The following is a 19,651-nucleotide window of genomic DNA, read 5'->3' as shown; positions in this document are numbered from 1 at the left end:
AGGCTCTCAACCTCTACTTGCTTGGAGAAGGAGAGGGAGCTCTTGCACTTTGCATAGTACACAATGAGAGTGTTTGTGAGTGTGTGTGGGTGAGTATACCCCCTAAGCACCCCCCTAGCTTGCTTGGGTCGACCCCCCCTTGTAGCTCATGCTTGAAGCTCATTGGACCCCTCCAGGCCTAGCCAATCAAAAGCAGGAGCCATTACAAGCAACATGGGTAGCCTTGGGACAAGTGTCCCCCTTTCCCCTTTGAGAGAGAGGACTTGATAAATGAGAAATCAATTAATTAAATATCCTAAATTATCATTGGACCCCTTGGGTGGCCAACCAATAGGCTTCAGGCACACCATGAGGGCAACATGGGGAGGAACTTGACAAGTGTCCTTGCTGCCTCTTCAAGCTGGGGCTTCCCTTGTGTGTGTGTGTGTTCTCTCTCATCCCCCCGCCCCCTTGTAGGCTCGCCCCCCTCCTTGTAGGGATATTTTTGACTTTGGATGAGCAAGCCCCTTAGTCATCAAGCATGACTGAGCACTTGAAGTAGGGGGTGTATCTCAGGCAAGCTTCTCAAGGCACCTCAAGCACCTTAATGCACCAAGTCAAGCACCTCAAGCATGGAGCCAGTCAAGCACCTCAAGCATCTTAATCAAGCACCTTTAGGATGACAAGTACCTCAAGCAGGACAAGCACCTCAAGCACGACAAGCACCTCGAGCTTGGGCCGAGTTTCCACCTCAAGCTCAGCCCTAGCTTACCTAAGGTCAAAGGACTTTTACACACATTATTGGAGGTCTTCAATGAAGCTAACCCTAAGGTCTCATGCTCCATTGGTTAGCCTTGCTCTTGATAGACCATCTCCCATTTGGGCCCCTTTACTATTGGCCCCGTGTTGAGATAGATCTATAAGCACATATCTATATCTTAACACTTGTTCCCATTTATTCTCCCACATTAAGTGATCAATTTAATATGAGAAAATCATTTGGGTTGGTTAGATATTAGATTTTATGACACAACTCCTCGCAATACTCGTCCGTGAAGATGCTCAACGGTGAATTGCCCTCACAAGGCGCAACATGAAGAATCTTGCCACTGTAGTCGACAACCTCTGCCGCACTTGTGACCCCATGAAGCATGACATCAGTCTGATCAACCTCAAGCTCAACATCGTGCGTATTGTTGTTAAGGGTATTTGTAGGAGGCATACTTAGACTGGAAGGATGTGCAAGCCACCTGTCAATGATGGTGACACCTTCTCATGTGTAGAGTGGTGTGGATAGCAATGTAGTAGTTGCACGCATTGTGAGCAAGGGTCGCACAACACCGCTTAGGTAACATCTATCGTACTCGAGCTTCCGTTTGATGCCCACAAGGACAGAAGCCTCATCCTCAATGAAGCGAAGAAGCACAGCCTGGCTCTTCTCCAAGTTGGCAAGCACATTGAGAACACTACCTCTAAGCCCATACTGAACATCGTACGTCAGTTCACGTATCTTGGCGAAGGGAATACGAATGGAGACCAAGCGTGCCTCTATGGGGTTTAGATCTGACACGAAGGGAAGCGCTGGATTGAACCCTGTCTCTTGCAAGCTCCATAGGCGGTTGCTATCGCTTGCCAAGTGTTTCTTGCACTGGTTGTAGCTGTACACATCCGCATAGCGTCTTCGCTTCATTGAAGTGGATTCCGCAACTGAAGGCAGAAGCTGGCGTGTTATCTGGCGGCGGAATAGCAAACGTCCACATTTTTCGCAGGGTGTAATGGGCTTGTCTTTGATGCTTATGTTGTATCTCTTAATCGCCTTGCTCAACCTGGCATGGGTGCGTCATATCTGAGCACCGGTGACCAGGCCCTTCTCGTTCTTCAGGCGTGAAAGTTTGCATTTCATGGCCTGGGTTGTGTGCAATGTGTGTGGGTGTTTGGCTTGGAACATGCGGACGACCTCAATATCTGGCAAAGCCTCATGCAACAAGGATAGTTGATGCAAAGTGGCCACCTCATCTTCTTCCCATCGAACACGTGCACAGTTTGAGGACGTTGTGAAGGTGGGAAGGTATGTCATGCCGTTGGTTGTTTCGGAGAGCAAAATGCCCTTTGCAAGAAATGGTTTCGATGGCATCCCCAAGATGATTGTTCTCACGCTGTCATCTATTTTCAAATACACTTTTAACCTACAAGTCACAGAGTGAGCGTAGGCCGTTAATATGTCGAGGCTAAGGGCAAGTGAGCTGGTGGATGTTGAATACAAAGACGAGAATTTTGTGGCTGTCATTGTGCTAGTGGGCTCATCATCATGGAAGAAGAGGCATGCACCCGAGACAGCATGTCTATCACGCAAGAAGCTCTCGAACAAGTTGTCGAGCAAATTTGATCTAAGGTCATGCGGTGCACCTGTTGAGTTTTGGAGATCGTGTAGCACGAGGAAGATGTCTGAATTGTTCGGAAAACGCGCCGCGAAAATGGTATCGATGTCTTGTTCGGCCAAGAGAGTCATTGGAAAGACACGCAAAGATTGTAAACATTAAGTCAGCTTGTGTGTTTGTTTGTATACGTGTGCTAGAGAGAGAGAGAGAGAGAGAGAGAGAGAGAGAGAGTCTGTGCTTTGGAAGGTTGAAAAGATAGAGAGAAAGGAAGAGTAGAAAGCGAGCTATGGAGAGACACCATGGAATTTCTTTTGAAACGGGATATACAATGGACAAGCCAAAATTTAGTTCATCGATTGTAGAGGGATCTAGGTAAGGAAGAATAGTTATTCGTGGTGAAAGGCCAAAAGCTATTCAAATACATGCTCTCAAAGCATCTAGGTTTCCAACAGAGGAGTGAAAGATATCATAGAGCCATTTGTGCCAATTTTGAACACACCCTCGACAACAGATGTCGATAAAATATCCGTCGCCTTTGAAATGCTCTCCGTGTACAGCTCCTTGAAGCTCCTTGGCAAGCTCAGAAGACGATCCACCATAGATCTGACACTTGAACCGCCACAACACGTCTGTCAATGCTGCTTCGAATCTGTGCCTCCAGTCTGAGCGTCGTGTTGATGACGTGATCTTTATCGCAAAGAGAACAACACAGTCGGCCTTCGACCTTCTTCACCTTCGACGAGTCACAGATTGAGCACTGGGAATGCAAGAGAGCCCTATTGAAGTTCACAAAGCGCAAAGTCCCCACAACCTACAAAAAAAACAAACGTGTAAAGATCACTAAAGATGTATTCATCCGGTTGAGTGCAAACCATGGAAAGTCACCTCTCTATTGTAGCCAAGAGTCTCACACTGTCTATGAAATGCTATGGTCAATTCTTCCTTCAAACGTGATCCTCGCACGGGGGCCAAAGTTGTGACATCCAGAATAGACAATGTGCGCACCTTGCCCACGAAGAGGCCAATATTCCTAGCCACAAACATAACAATGTGCTCCCTAGCCATCTGGGCCCTGACCCGATCGTAGTCTTGCTTTCGAGAGTTGACAAAGCTGACCTACATATGGCAAAAGGTTTGTCAATTTCAAAAGATAGAAAGGATGAGCCAATGCTTCTGATACGTACAACTGCTTTGTCGTCTGGGGTCGGGCCATCAACAACAACCAAATCCCCAAATGTAGCACCAATTCTTTGACGGAAATTACGACTTTGCAAGACAAAAAACGCCAGTGTCTCTAAGGGCGGACGTGGGCTAGTAGCCTGGGAAATTGCAGCGTCAGCAAGAAATGTTCTTATCTTGGTCTCAGGATAGAAAGCTAAAGTAACAGGGAATGCGTCGCAAGGTCTAATGGTTGTCGACGCATCGACATGCAAGGAGAACAAACCTGACCCAGCATCGTTATGGTTTTTAGCCCTCATAGGAGGACAGTCAAGCCTGACGAAGAAGCCGATCTTGAGCTCCTTGGTGTAGGTCTCAATGAAGGGATCCACAACGACGACTGTAATCGTGTCAATGCACTCGGCATCGACGATGTCAAACTTGAAGTAACGTGCATTTTTCTTTTGCCTAGACGAGATGGAACGGTATGTGCCATACCAATTCAAGATTTTCCCCTCTATGGAGAAAGGTTTACTATCCTCATCTATATCGCTGATCATGAGTAGCGGCAAGGTTTCCTTGACTAACAAGCTTTTCCCTTTGTCCAGTAGCTTGCCACTGTCCAAGACATTCCGAGCAGGCGAAGATTGGCCAACTTCAGAAAATGAGGCTGCAGCTTTCCCTAATTCGTGAGATGGGCAAGGAAGTTGTTGTTGAGAAGAAGATGGTGCTTGTGCGCACTCCTCTCCCAATGGAGAGTATCCTTTGTCTGCAAAAAAAAAGCAGAGCACCATCTTAACGCAACTCGCCAGTCAAGAATGCACTGTAGCAAAGAAAGTTGTAGACACGTTAAGGCTATTCCGCAAGGAATGATTGTGCGTATCAGCGATACCTGCATTGCCAACGAGATCGGCAGAAGGGCTTCCTTGAAGCAACGCACGCCTACAACTCTTCCCAATTGCGATTTCCTCGAAGGCCGGATCTGGCGGTGACCCGACAGAGCTTGACACCACCCGCTGCGATGAACGTTTGCCTGTAGGGCATGGAGGAGACTAAACGAACCTGCGCAGTTCTTGGAAAATGTCACCTTTCAAATCCCTTGCAAGGTTGCATACACAAGAAGATTTAGAAATTTTATGATCCAGGGAAACAGAGTCTCTCAATGTTTTTCTTACAATATATAAGATCATGAGCCTCTGCTCGAGAGACAACGTATATGGAGGCCATCGAGCTAGGAAGAGACATTGCAAGTTACTAAAGCGAGCATGAACATAAAGAGCGTCAGCTGGAGCCTCTTGATTCACTCTCCTCAAGCGAGTTGGAGGTGCGAGCATGTGTAGAGATGCATAAGTCAAAAGCTAATGGAGGACTATTGCCTGAGCCTAGCCCTGCTGAGGCTTGCGAGCTGTTGCATGTAGAGACAGCTCAGCAAAAGGTATAAGCAGAGCATAAGAAGAGTCGAGCTATGGGATACGAGATAGCCGCTGCGTGCGCATGTTGCTATTGCTAAGCCGCTTGCCCCGAATCGTGCCTAGCCAGGCATACGGTGCCCCCCTCACAGAAGCTCATAATGTTGAGGCAAGTCACGTTGTGAGAATTCTCGTGCTTCTTTTCATACACTACACATGACATGTATGGTATGGCAACAAGGAGTTAGGTGTGTGAATGACTACAGCCTTGCAATGGTCTCCATGCTGACAAGGAGTCCACATTGCCTGCACCGATCTTATCCCAACAGAAATGCCGAAAGCAAGAAGCCCATTCTTTATCGACCGAGCCCCATTACTCAAGTGAATTAATGCTCACATATCCCAGTTTGAAGCGTAGATTTCCCGGTTTCAATTTAATTGAATCTTTGATTTCCAAGGTCAAAATTTGGGCAATATAGTTCTAAACACCTTATTTTGGACATTGATTATGATTATCTATTTGAATGGATCCTAAAAATCAAGATCTAGCAATGTTTTAGATGCAAGACACACACACACTCTCTCTCTCTCACTCTCTTACTCACTGTGGCATGCAATGACAATGTCGAAGCGTGCTATCCTGGAACAGGATGCATCAGTGGCATTTGCTGAGCCATGCAACACTTACAGAACAGACGATATGTTCTCAATTTGCAGCAGATTCGGATCAAGCAGGGAGGAAAAAGCAAAGCAATCCCTAGCAAGAAGGAAGATTCTAGTTTTGGAACTACGACATCCGTGGGCGCGTCATGCAAAAGGTCTACACATGGAAACGATGACTGATCCTTTAGTCGAGGAGTTGACGCAACTGAGTAGTGTGGAGGAAAGTCGATGCAGATCTGACAAGTTCACTGCTCATGCTACTCACAACTTTACTTGCCGATGCCCCCTATAGTGTAATTGCACCGGCCTTGCGCGGAATGATGGTCATAATCGCCACCGGGCTCGAGTTCATCGTCAAAGTCAAGCTTCAGGCTCCCGAAACCGAGGTTGATTCCGACATTGAATGTGTAATTGCAATGGTGGATGAGCTGGGCATCACTATTGAAATGGCGGGGACAATAAAGCAACGTGTCCTGCTAGCTGTCATTGCCAGCCGACACTCGGCCATCGCCGAAGCGCTGGAAATTTTGCTGTCCCCTGCTGCCGTCGCAAAGGACTAAAGCAACTTCACATAATCTCGAAACAGTTTCAATGGCCATGACAAAGAGCAACATCTGTTGCTGTGCCAGATGATTATTAGTCTAGCTCTCTCTCTCTCTCTCTCTCTCTCTCTCTCTCTCTCTCTCTCTCATTGAAAGATTCCATATAACCAAGAGCCGGCCAAGATTGAGACCGACAGTGTACAGCAGGGCTTAGCGAACAAGGGTAGCATAACTACTTTTATTAATAACAAGTACAACCAAACAATATATTTAGTCTGTTCACCACTTGAAACTCGCAGTGCAGCCAAGGCCGAGAACTAGCCTCGTCCTGCCATGCTCAGTTGCCACATCAGGTGCACCAAGCCAAAAGAAAGCATGACCAGCAAGAACATTGTCGCAAGAAACACTTCGAGTGCATCGCTTGCACGTGAAAAGAAACCAGCATTGACAGTCAAAATCAAGACCAGCATAGCGCAAGCAAATCAACAACAATTATCGGCATACATGAGTATACACGAAATCGTCGAGCAAGCACGGAAACAAACCTTCGGAGAAGTCCATGCTCTCACCACCGCTAGGCGAGGCATTGCTTGCACTCCCTTCACCGCCACTAGAAATACCAGCATCCGATGCCATGATAATAAAGGATCCAGATAATTTAAGCAAAACACACAACCCTCAAACCTATTCGCAACAGATGGTTGACAAATTTCAACTGCTCACGGCCAACAGCAACCTCTTCAACAGAATTCAGCAAAAGAAAACGTTCGTTCACATATGGTGACTCAAGCGAACTTAAATTTCGAATTCCAGCATATCAGTACATAGAAATTGAATACCGTAGAAAGAACCTTCCGCCAAATAGTGATAGCTCAAGGCTTAAACATCGAAGCAAAGATCACCACTTGCTGGCATATTCACAAAAGCAGGACACGTAGAATCTTCCAGTAGATAGATACATCAAAATCTGAAGCAGTAAAAAAGACTCGACACTTGTTGCTACATCCACAAAAGGCTTACTGGCATATTTAGAAAAGACTTCGTAGCATATTTACACTGGCAGGACAGAGAGAATCTTCCATAGATAGCTCAAAAGCTGGAACAGTAAAAGACACTTGAGAATTTCTGCTACATGTGCAAAACGACGACACAGCATAAATGATGATCAGCTGAGACAGGGAGTTCTTACAAGAATGCGTTTTTCTCATCTTTTATAGTAGCTACAATGAGCATCTGGACTGGATTAATATATTCTAAGCATCACATCCCAAGACCTGCTCTCAAGCACAGGGAATGAAGACGAACGCCATTCAGCACCTGAGGCCACACTTGCTGACGGCATTGAATGGAGTCGCCCCTAAAATCACACGGATCCACAACCTCGAAAAGCATCCAGACAACGCCTGCCTTCAGCATTCAACACACCGCACTGCCATGTGGAAGACCCGCACCACTGCACACGTCTTCTGGCAGCAGCACGAGAATACATGCAACTATGGGGTTAAGATCTGACACGAAGGGAAGCGCTGGATTGCACCCTGTCTCTTGCAAGCTCCATAGGCGGTTGCTATCGCTTGCCAAGTGTTTCTTGCACTGGTTGCAGATGTACAGATCCGCATAGCGTCTTCGCTTCCTTGAAGTGGATTCCGCAACTGAAGGCAGAAGATGGCGTGTTATCTGGCGGCGGAATAGCAAGCGTCCACATTTTTCGCAGGGTGTAATGGGCTTGTCTTTGATGCTTATGTTGTATCTCTTATATCGCCTTGCTCAACCTGGCATGGGTGCGTCGTATATGAGCACCGATGACCAGGCCCTTCTCGTTCTTCAGGCGTGAAAGCTTGCATTTCACGGCCTGGGTTGTGTGCAATGTGTGTGGGTGTTTGGCTTGGAACATGCGGACGACCTCAATATCTGGTAAAGCCTCATGCAACAAGGATAGTTGATGCAAAGTGGCCACCTCATCTTCTTCCCATCGAACACGTGCACGGTTGGTTGTTTCGGAGAGCAGAATGCCCTTTGCAAGAAATGGTTTCGATGGCATCCCCAAGATGATTGTTCTCACACTGTCATCTATTTTCAAATACACTTTTAACCTACAAGTCACAGAGTGAGTGAAGGCCGTTAATATGTCGAGGCTAAGGGCAAGTGAGCTGGTGGATGTTGAATACAAAGACGAGAATTTTGTGGCTGTCATTGTGCTAGTGGGCTCATCATCATGGAAGAAGAGGCATGCACCCGGGACAGCATGTCTATCACGCAAGAAGCTCTCGAACAAGTTGTCGAGAAAATTTGATCTAAGGTCATGCGGTGCACCTGTTGAGTTTTGGAGATGGTGTAGCACGAGGAAGATGTCTGAATTGTTTGGAAACCGCGCCGCAAAAACGGTATCGATGTCTTGTTCGGCCAAGAGAGTCATTGGAAAGACACGCAAAGATTGTAAACATTAAGTCAGCTTGTGTGTTTGTTTGTATACGTGTGCTAGAGAGAGAGAGAGAGAGAGAGAGAGAGAGAGAGAGAGTCTGTGCTTTGGAAGGTTGAAAAGATAGAGAGAAAGGAAGAGTAGAAAGCGAGCTATGGAGAGACACCATGGAATTTCTTTTGAAACGGGATATACAATGGACAAGCCAAAATTTAGTTCATCGATTGTAGAGGGATCTAGGTAAGGAAGAATAGTTATTCGTGGTGAAAGGCCAAAAGCTATTCAAATACATGCTCTCAAAGCATCTAGGTTTCCAACAGAGGAGTGAAAGATATCATAGAGCCATTTGTGCCAATTTTGAACACACCCTCGACAATAGATGTCGATAAAATATCCGTCGCCTTTGAAATGCTCTCCGTGTACAGCTCCTTGAAGCTCCTTGGCAAGCTCAGAAGACGATCCACCATAGATTCTGACACTTGAACCGCCACAACACGTCTGTCAATGCTGCTTCGAATCTGTGCCTCCAGTCTGAGCGTCGTGTTGATGACGTGATCTTTATCGCAAAGAGAACAACACAGTCGGCCTTCGACCTTCTTCACCTTCGACGAGTCACAGATTGAGCACTGGGAATGCAAGAGAGCCCTATTGAAGTTCACAAAGCGCAAAGTCCCCACAACCTACAAAAAAAACAAACGTGTAAAGACCACTAAAGATGTCTTCATCCGACGACCCGGGCCATTGCGGTTGGAGTCGTCGTGAGTATCGTGCGCGTCGGGCACGTTAGTCTTCGGCTCGTTTCCAGGAGCTCGTTCTGGAGCTCTGATACCAAGTGTGACGCCCCAGTTTCTGGGCGCGTCGGGGAGGGGGCCCGGCGGGGATTCTTACCCGCACGCAGCCGAGGGAACTTCTATCTTCAAGGGGCCCGTCGGGGATTCATACCCGCACGCGGCCGAGGGACTTCTACCTTCAAGGGCCCGATGGGGATTCATACCCGCGCGCAGCCAAGGGACCAAGGTGTTGCTTCAAGGGGTCCTGGCACGGACGGCACCGGCTCAGGAGGGCCCGGCTCGGACGGGACCGGCTCGGGTCAAGTTGCCTTCTCGGGGCCCGGCTCGGGCGTGGTTGCGTTCCATGGGTCGACGGCCGTTTGTGTTTCGCGGGTCTTCGCGGGTCTCGCGTCTCGGGTCCCTAGCCCCACGTAGCCTCAGGCTCTGCCGCACCGCCGACGGGTCATAGCGTGCCCCGGGGAACCTTGCGTGGAGTCCCCACGGTGCGCGAGTGCGTGGAGTGAGGCTAACGTGCCTAGGTGGGGGGTCCCCTCCCGTGGCCGGTCTTCGGGAGGCTCATACCCCTTATAGGCCCAAATCTATGTAGGCAAGAACCACCTTCCTGAATCCTCAAACACAAGAAGATTTAGAAAATTTTATGGAGCACTGAACCAAAGCAAAGTCCGCACTTATAACAGTAGTGTGGAATCGTGTGCGTTGATACATGAATTGACAACCATTGATATTGAAGCTGAAAGAGGTGCGCGTGTGTTGTGCGTGCCTGAGAGAGAGTTGGGTGCGGGTGCAGGTACTTAGCAAGCCTTCCTCAGAGAGGAAAAATGGATAGTGACACTGTTGCCTTTGATGGTGGGCTTGAAGATAGTGAAGGAATCGTAGTGCAGGAACAGGCAAGCCAAGAAGGCTTGGGAAAGCAGGGGAACGAGGTCATTGGCTGCACACTGCTTGTTGGAGACCGAGGGTTTCCCGTCTGCAGGTCCATTCCCCCACAGCACATACTTGATCAGTTTTTTCCCCTCCTCACCCATAAACCTCTCTGCAACAAACTTCTCCGCGTCCTTGAAAACCCGCGGGTCCCTTGTCGCCACCGGCTGGCATCCCCCTATGAGCTCCCCTTTCTTGATCTCGTACCTTGCATCATGCGACTCCACTGTGATGTCCTCCTTCGCTCTTGCATACTGATATGCCACTGGCGGCGACATCCGAAGCGACTCGTACACTATCGATCTTGAAAGCTCCATTCTACGCAACGCTGCAACAGTCAATGCACTGCCACCCTCCTCTTTCACTGCATCCCTTACCTCTTTCACCAATGCATCGTGCAGCTTCTGCCCTGCTCCTGCCACATACTCCACCATGGCAGGGAGGAAGAGCTGCAAGCCCCCAAATGCATTGAATCCCATGAAGAAGATAATATTATGCAAAGCTTCATGCCGGTCTATGCCATGCTCCCGTTCCGCCATGTCCAGGAGCTCTGTGCCGTATATTTCAAAGAAATTGGTGAGCTTCTTGTATGTGCCTGAGGCAACGAAGCTGGGGATTGGGAAGGAATGAAATGTGAGCTCTTCAAGAATGTGAGGAAGGCCAATGCTCGCAATAGGGGCAAGGAAAGGGGCAAGCCATGTCCGAAACAAGGATGGCCCGTCCGTCTTGAGGGTTGCTTCACCGGGGGCAGCTGGGTCTCGGCCTAAGACTGTCCTCACCAAGACATTGCATGCTACTTGGCTTGTATGTGTATTGACCTCCGCCTTTGCCTTTTCATTCATTTCTAAATCCCACTTCGGAAAGACCTCCAATGCTGCTTTCTGCATCTCAGGAATCCATTTGCTTGCATTGAGCTTGATAATGTTCATCACAAAGGACTTAACCTTTGCATGCAATTCCTCTGATGGGTCCAAGAACACGCACGGCCTTGTACCCCCGAAGAGTGATAGGCTGGGCATGTAGTTGGCTAGGAGGACATCTTTTTTCTCTACCTGCATGGATAATGATGAGGTAAATGAACAGCCATTAGAAGCCTGAAGTGCATAGCTTGTAGCCATATTAAAGTCATTCATAAATACTGATGTAAATGTATCTACAAGCATAATGTGTGCATTCATATGTATATGGATGCACCATACACATCTGCTTACAAGCAGACATCACAGGCATGGAGAGAGATCCTCATACATTCAGACATATCACAATTAGGGGCGGATTTAGTCGATGTTGCCATATGCACTTACATTCTCTCTTCTAAATCAACATGCTAGAGAAACTAGCATTATGCTTGACAAATGGGTACTTAAATTGCCGATTCCTACGTCGATGCATCGTGTAATTTCAGAAAAACAACAGACAAACAAAACAAAAACCAGCAAACGCAAGTTCATATTCCAGAGATTTGGGGATTTTACCTTGGAGACATCGAAAAGGATAGGAAAGCTCTTCTGATCGAGGAGCATAACGACATGGCTGGTGCGGAAGCCAGGTGGGCCAGGGGCGACATTGACGTGGAAAACGGTGCTCTGGTATTTCTCCATCCTGGAGGTCCAGAACTTGGTCTGTCCTTGAAACCAGAAGAAGTCAAGTCTGTCCTTTATGGGCCCAAAGAAAGGCATGCCATAGCTTCCTGGGATGGTCTTCAATGGGAGCTCATCACTTGAGTCTTGATGAAAAATCATGGGGGTTTTGATGTCACTGCTTGCTTTGCTGCCCATATTGCTAAAAATAGCAAAGATCTGGTCTGATTGCTGTCTTGCTAGTGCTCTAGGCTTTGCTTCAAGCCATCCACTGTAACGTTATTGTGGATCATAAGCCGACTTCCACTAAAAACCAGAGGCCGTGAAGACCACAATGTAGCTCGTCTGCAGCAAGGAAAAGCATGCAGAAAGCCAACACCAAAAAATGGAGCGAAGAAGAAGAAGAAGAAGCGCTTGAAAGGAGAAGATGAGTTGCAACTTGCTAAAAAAGGGACTCGGAGCTTCGGACAGAGTGATGGTGGTGACGAAATCATCTTGATATTATTGCATCTGCGCCCAGGAGAGGACGCGCTCTTTCCTCAGGCCCGTGTCACACTGGGGACGCCCGCCCCACCCTTTTTTTGAAGTTGGTCCTTGACGTTGCTGTCACATTGAGCCCCTTAAAAAATGCTGCGCTAAGTTGGCAACGAATTAGAGCAGCACAAGTGGTTTGACGCCCGTCTTCCACGCTGGCAGGCAGGGTTCAAAGCCTGTCATATTGCTTCTCGCTTGCACTTTTCGCAGATGGCCGCTGCTAAGTGAACTTGGCTGAGGGTGCGAGGCCGTCCCTCTTACAAGCTCTGCAGGCCAACTTTTTCTTCTTCATCTACGAATGGTTGGTCGCCACCTCGAATTGGCCAACCTTTGCCTGCCCCAGTGTGACACGCGCCTCAGCTATATCTAACACGGGCATGAGAGATGGGATCAAAAGCTCCCATCACTTTTGGGCCCCGACATTAGGCGTGCGTCGTAGATCTTATCGCAAAAGTAAACTCGGGTATTTTTGTAAACTCGGGTACTCGAGTTTACAAAAATACCCAAGTTTACTTTTGTTCGCCCCGATATTTTTGCACGTCAAAACTCCATGGAAACGTGTACATTCCACAGAGACGTGCGCGGGCGTGGTCGATAGGCCACATGGCCCTCAAACCTTAGGTTGTGGGTTCAATCCCAGGGGGCGAGGGGGGGAGGGGTGAAGTTTACGTTGTACCCGAGTTTACATTGTCCACGAATGTAATGGAATTTGCCTATTCAATTTGAGAATAGCGGAATTTAATGAGAGTACTTTCAAGAAATGATTTTGTGAGCATAGCGGGTAGACATAATTGAAGATAGCAACATAATCATAGCAATTAGTTAACTTGGCATAGACAATACTTTTTGCAAGAGAGAGAGTTTAGAGAACATGACAACAATTGAGGACCGGATTTATGTGGAGCCGGTCCCCCCTCCAATAGGCATTTGTATTATGATTTCTCCCATAAAGAGAGACTTGTTACAATACAGTCTTTGTGTTCCTTGTGACCTAGGTGATGCCATGAAGATGGAAGGCTTCATGCACCACAAACATAACATAAACTTGAAGAAAGCTTTAACTATCCCAAGCCTCAGTCCCAAGACCTCAAACACCTTCGAAGGTGGAGAGAGCTAGCAGGGAATGAGGGTAGGGAAGAGGAAGAAGAAACATTTCGTAGGAGAAAGAATTAGTTCCTCACTTATCATACTCTTGTTGCTAGCATACACAATAGCATAGTAATGAAGAAGAAGGAGATGGCAAGCTTAAGCATTGAAGCATGGCTCTTGGTTGGATTTGCACTCCATAGCCAAGAGTGTTGGTGTAGGCTCTCAACCTCTACTTGCTTGGAGAGGGAGCTCTTGCACTTTGCATATCACACAATGAGAGTGCTTGTGAGTGTGTGTGGGTGAGTATACCCCCTAGGCACCCCCCTAGCTTGCTTGGGTCGACCCCCCCTTGTAGCTCATGCCTGAAGCTCATTGGACCCTTCCAGGCCTAGCCAATCACAAGCAAGAGCCATTACAAGCAACATGGGTAGCCTTGGGACAAGTGTCCCCCTTTCCCCTTTGAGAGAGAGGACTTGATAAATGCTAAAACAATTAGATAATTCATGTAATTTATCATTGGACCCCTTTGAAGCCTAGCCAATAGGCTTCAAGCAACACATGAATATAACATGGGTAGGGGCCTGACATGTGTCCTTGCTGCCTCTTCAAGTTGGGCTTCCCTTGTGTGTGTGAGTGGGTGTTCTCTCTCTAGGCCCTAGGAAAAGGGCTCGCCCCCCCTCTTGTAGGAATGCTTTTGACTTTTAGGTGATCAAGCACCTTACTCACCAAGCATGACAAAGCACTTGAACTAGGGGGTGTTCCCACAAGCATCTCAGGCAAGCTTCTCAAGGCACCTCAAGTACTTTAATCATGCAGCAAGTCAAGCACCTCAAGCATGGAGCCAGTCAAGCACCTCAAGCATCTTAATCAAGCACCTCAAGCATGAAAAACACCTCAAGCATGACAAGCACCTCAAGCATGACAAGCACCTCGAGCTTGGGCCGGGTTCCCACCTCAAGCTTAGCCCTAGCTTACTTAAGGTCAAAGGACTTTTACACACATTTATTGGAGGTCTTCAATGAAGCTAACCCTAAGGTCTTATGCTCCATTGGTTAGCCTTGCTCTTTGATAGACCATCTCCCTTTTGGGCCCCTTTACCATTGGCCCCGTGTTGAGATAGATCTATAAGCACATACCTATATCTTAACACTTGTTCCCGTTTATTCTCCCACATTAAGTGATCAATTAAATATGAGAAAATCATTTGGGTTAGTTAGATATTAGATTTTATGACATTACCTCTCTCTTGAAATCATAGTCGTCCTCGACTATGAGGTAGAAAAGATAAAGTCTTAGTCATTAGTTAATCGTACTTAACGGGTAAAGGATCCCTTTTTACCCTACGACATCTTTCCAAGATGGATGACTAATCCATTTGGTGCTTGGGAGACATAGCTGCCGCAAGCATGTCTGCTCTTTAGTCCATTTTATTCTCCCAAAGTAGAGTGACAAATTCTACTTGGTGTTTGAGAGACGTCGTCATCACAAACATGATTCTAAGCATGCATACTAGTTAAATTTTGTGCACAATTAAAAAGAGGACTAGTCATATAAGACAAAAACATGAGTTATTTAAAAGAAATTTGTACATTTGCTTACTCTAATGTAGCATTGTAAGCATTGACAAGGTTCATACTATCCTTAAGTTGTACTCCTTGCATCCATTTAGCATCTTCAAAAGGATAATTTTTGAACTTAATAAGATACCGTTGGATAATCTTACCATGTCGTAGTACCTTGTCTTCATGCCGAAGGATAGCTTCGGGTTGTAGCACCTCTTCTTGGTCTTCAACTTCGGGAGGGTCTTCAATAATTGGTTCAATTGGTGGCTCTCCTTTGTAGAGCTTAAGTGAGCTTACATGAAAGGCATTGTGTATAAGCCAATGGTTGGGCAACTTGAGTTGATAAGCCGTCTCATTGATAGGCTTCAAGATTTGGAAAGGACCATAGTATCTTTTTGCTAGTTTAGCATAATACTTTTGATGGCCCGTAGGATTTTTGCCCGTCGTTTGCCTTAATCGAGCCTTAGGAAACTTGAGTAAGACCCAATCATTTTCTTTGAACATTAAGGCTCTTCTGTGCTTATCAGCAGCAGCTTTTTGCCTTTGTTGAGAGATGGCTATAGCCTCCCTAATCTTTTGAAAAGATTCTTGTAGGTCACGGCTATACTCATCGGCGGCGAAGATCTTCCCATGTACTTTCAGTAGCAAGGGACTTTTAGGTCTTCCTTCTATGATCTGAAAGGTGCTTTGCCCGTAGAAGTATGTACAGTATTATTGTAGGCATACTCTACTAGCGGTAAATACTTTTCCCATCGTGAGCGTTGATCTACTTCGGTAACATAAGTCTTGAGTAGATCGAGTATCGTAAGATTGGCTATCTCACTTTGGCCATCCGTTTGTGGGTGATAGGCCGAAGAGAAATTCAATCTTGTTCCTAGATTTTCAAAGAGACCTTTCCAGAAATTACTGGTCATTCTAGGATCTCTATCTGACACGATGGATGTGGGTAATCCATGGTGTTTGAAAATCTGAGATATGAAGAGAGTTGCCATTTGATGTGCCTTAATAGTCTTTTTGAGAGGAATAAAATGTGCTTGCTTGCTAAACCTGTCGACTATTGTCCATATTCCTGTATTCCCATGGATAGACTTGGGTAATCCAAAGATGAAATCCATGGATATACTCTCCCATGGTAATTTGGAATAGGCAATGGCTGGAGTAATCCAGGTTGCTTCCCTCTATCATACTTGGTCTTTTGGCATACTACACATTTTGAAATATACTCTTGTATGTCCACTTTCATGGTAGGCCAATAGAAATACGTCTCTACTCCTCGGAGAGTAGGTTGAATGCCTCTATGCCCTACATATGGAGGAGCATGGGATTCATACATAACCTTCTCACGAAGGGAATGGGTAACACATAGCCTATTGCCGTGGAGAAGATAACCATCCTGCAAGGTGAATGGTTCCTCTTTCTTCCCCAAAGCAAGGGCTGACATTATGTCTCTAAAGTCAGGGTCAGTACCATACTCATCTATCATAGAGGATAGATCATTGTGAGTAGCTATAGACACCGCATTAACTTTTCGTCGTCGTGAAAGTGCATCGGCAACTTGATTGTACTTACCAGCTATGTGAGCAATATGGAAATTAAATTGCGAAAGAAAATTTGCCCACCTCATTTGTTTGTCGGAAAGCTTGGTTTGCGTCATGAAATACTTGAGACTTTGGTGGTCGGTTTGTAGGATAAATGGAGTCCCCAATAGGTAGTGCTTCCATGTGTCTAGGGCATGTAGAATAGCTAAAAGCTCTTTCTCATAAATGCCCAAGACTCGTTCATCACCATTGAGCCTTCGGCTCTCATATGCTATGGCATGCCCTTCTTGAAGCAAAACCGCTCCAAGGCAATCACCACAAGCATCACATTGGACCTCAAATGGCTTTGAGAGATCCGGAAGCACGAGGACTGGTTGGGAAGTAAGCTTCTCTTTGAGTTTTTCAAAAGCATTTTGCTCCTTAGCAGTCCATACAAACTTAACGTTCTTCTTGGTTAAGTCGTGTAGTGGTCCTGCTACTTGAGAGAATTTTGCTATGAAGCGTCTATAGTATGCACACATACCAATAAAGCTTCTTAGCTCATGTAGATTCCTTGGGTTAGGCCATGATTTTATTACCTCTAACTTTGATGGATCCATACGAATACCATCGTGAGAGATAATATGGCCTAGATATTGAATCTCTTGAAGGAAGAATTCACTTTTCTTTTGGTTGAGAAAAAGTTTGTTTTCCCTCAAGGCTTGAAAAATCACTTGGAGATGTTGCTTATGTTCCTCCAAAGACTTGGAGTAGATGATGATATCATCTAAGAACACTCCAGTGAATTTTCAATATGGTCTAAAAATTTTCTCCATCAAACGATTGAACGTAGCTGGTGCATTAGTCAAGCCAAAAGGCATGACTAGATATTCATAAAGACCAAATGTTGTGCGAAACGCGGTCTTTAAGATATCCTCATCCACTATCCTTATTTGATGATAGCCACTCTTAAGGTCAATCCTACTGAACTAGGTAGAGCCTTGTAGCTTATCAAACAGATCTTCTACCCGAGGTACGGGAAATCTGTTTTTGATAGTGATATGGTTTAGTGCTCGATAGTCCACACACATACGGTATGTACCATCTTTCTTTTGCACTAAAAGGACTGGAGAACAAAAGGGAGAGGAACTAGGCCTCACCATCCCTTTGTCTACCAGCTCTTGTACTTGCCTCATGATCTCCTCTTGTTGAGCTTGTGAGACTCGATAAGGAGGTTTGTTAGGCGGTGAGCTTCCTGGAAGGAGCTCAATACGATGGTCATCATCCCCTCGTTTTGGAGGTAGGTCCATAGGGATATCATCGATGAACACATCTTGGAATCCTTTTAGAAAAGTAGACAAGTCTAACTCTTCTTGATTCCTATCATTTTCATTTGATGAAACATTATTAGCTTTTAGAGACTCTTTGACATAAATCATGTACGCAGAAACTGAGCTCTTCATTGATTTATCAAAAGAAAGAGGATTTACAAGTGGAATAGTGCGACCACGCTCACTAGCATCTATATACATGTTCTTTCCCCTGTAGGTGAAGTAAATTCTCCTTTCAGGGAACTTCATGTTGGCAGCCATGCGATCAAACCATGGTGCCCCTAGGATAACATCCTGATGTTGGAGGGGAGAGATGAAGAAGTCTTCTTTATCGACATAGCTTTGGACATGAAGCCTCAACTTCCCAATCAAGGGAGTAACGGAGGCTTGTTGTCCCTTGAAAGCTGCATCAGCTGTTACTATATCTCCCATCTCAAAAGCTTGAATGCCCAACTTGGTGGCCAACTCTATTGATATGAAGTTGAGAGTAGAGCCAGGGTCAAACAAGATGAAGGCATCATGCTCTCTTACCTTTCCCCAAGCATAGGAGAGTGATGATCCTTTGCAATGAGCATCCTCTTTTGGAGCTTCGATGGTGGAAGCCCTAGGAGTCTCATTGCGAGTATTCTTCTTGGGGCAAGAACGATAGCCATGTCCTTGCTCCCCACACTTGAAACACTTATGGTCCTTGCGAAAAGCTTCAAGCTCTTCAGGAGAGAGTTTGTTTTTACCTTTGTAAACTCCCTTCTCCTTGGACCGATTGTTGTTGTTGTTGTTGGAAGTGCCTTGGGAATTATTTTGAGCATTGGATTTTCCCTTTGCATCATTTTTATCTTTGTTTTCCATGGGCTTGACATTACGTCTAGCCCCTTGATGGAAATTGATGCGTGAAGCAACCATGGTGTGGTGGATTACTTCGGTAATAGTATCGGGCCGTTGAGAGTTGATATATTTGGCCATCTCTTCAGGTAATCTCGCACAGAATTGTTGTCTTTGCTCGACAAAGTCTATCTTTTGAAAGACAGTAGCTTTGAGATGTAAATCCCAAAACTTATCTACATACTTGTTGATAGACTCATGAGAGAGGAGCTTCAAGCCGCGCCATTCGGTAAGAACTTTATCTTTAGTATCGCTTGGAAGAAATTGCTTCATGATGGAAACTCGTAGAGTTTTCCATGTCTTTGGGGCTTCGCCATTGCCACGAAGGCTAGCCCACCATTGACGAGCTGATTTTTGGAAGTGCATAGCTACATGGCGTAGCTTGGAGGACTCTGTGAAGCCCTCGTCCCCAAAGGCCGCATCAAATTGCTGGATGAAGGCCAACACTTTGTCGGTAGCACCAAAGGTGCCATCGTAGGTGAGAAAAGAGATACTCTTTCCTCCCTCCATGAACTTCTTTAGCTTTTGTGACCTTCGCCATGCAGGAAATGATTTGCGATGTCCTCCCCTCTTGTATTCTCTAGGAGAATAGCCATAACTTTCATCGGAAGAGAAGGAAGGTGAAGAAGAAGGAGAAGAGGGTGACCTCTTCCTAGCCCTTTTCTTCCTTTGTTTCCTCTCTTGCCTTTCAGAGTGATGAGGAGAAGGACTATGGGTTGCTCTTTTCCTCTTGGGAGGAGTAGGCGATCGTCTAGACCGCCTTCTTCGTGGAGCCACATCTTCAGAAGAACTTAGACTTTCATTGCTTTCTTTCTCTTTGGATTCCTCCTCTCGAATGGGAGAGAGTCTTCTTTTGGGGGTCTCTTCAAGAGGCCTCCTAAGCTCTCTCTCCTCTTGGA

General features: G+C 46.2%; 2 protein-coding genes and 2 pseudogenes across 2 annotated transcripts; all 4 read right to left on the bottom strand.

The window, feature by feature from the left end:
• Positions 1-994: 994 nt before the first annotated feature.
• LOC147432097 (uncharacterized) lies at positions 995-2,505 on the bottom strand (annotated as a pseudogene).
• A 145-nt stretch (positions 2,506-2,650) lies between these two features.
• LOC147432096 (uncharacterized) lies at positions 2,651-4,075 on the bottom strand (annotated as a pseudogene).
• A 3,666-nt stretch (positions 4,076-7,741) lies between these two features.
• Positions 7,742-8,668, bottom strand: LOC147432095 (uncharacterized). Its single transcript, XM_086492108.1, has one exon. It carries the CDS (start codon positions 8,543-8,545, stop codon positions 7,883-7,885), a length of 663 nt encoding a protein of 220 aa, XP_086348234.1. The 5' UTR covers positions 8,546-8,668; the 3' UTR covers positions 7,742-7,882.
• A 1,317-nt stretch (positions 8,669-9,985) lies between these two features.
• On the bottom strand, positions 9,986-12,177 carry LOC147432094 (divinyl ether synthase CYP74M3-like). The gene is made up of 2 exons (XM_086492107.1): positions 11,736-12,177; positions 9,986-11,312 (listed from the first exon to the last, which is right to left on the bottom strand). Exons 1-2 carry the CDS (start codon positions 12,036-12,038, stop codon positions 10,131-10,133), a joined length of 1,485 nt encoding a protein of 494 aa, XP_086348233.1. The 5' UTR covers positions 12,039-12,177; the 3' UTR covers positions 9,986-10,130.
• Between the last annotated feature and the right edge of the window lie 7,474 nt (positions 12,178-19,651).

The sequence above is a fragment of the Adiantum capillus-veneris genome, chromosome 20, assembly GCF_014529385.1.
Source record: "Adiantum capillus-veneris isolate H3 chromosome 20, ASM1452938v2, whole genome shotgun sequence".
Taxonomy (NCBI): Eukaryota; Viridiplantae; Streptophyta; class Polypodiopsida; order Polypodiales; family Pteridaceae; genus Adiantum; species Adiantum capillus-veneris.
The sequence above is the reverse complement of the archived record's forward strand: the minus strand, read 5'-3'. Positions and strand labels throughout refer to the sequence as shown.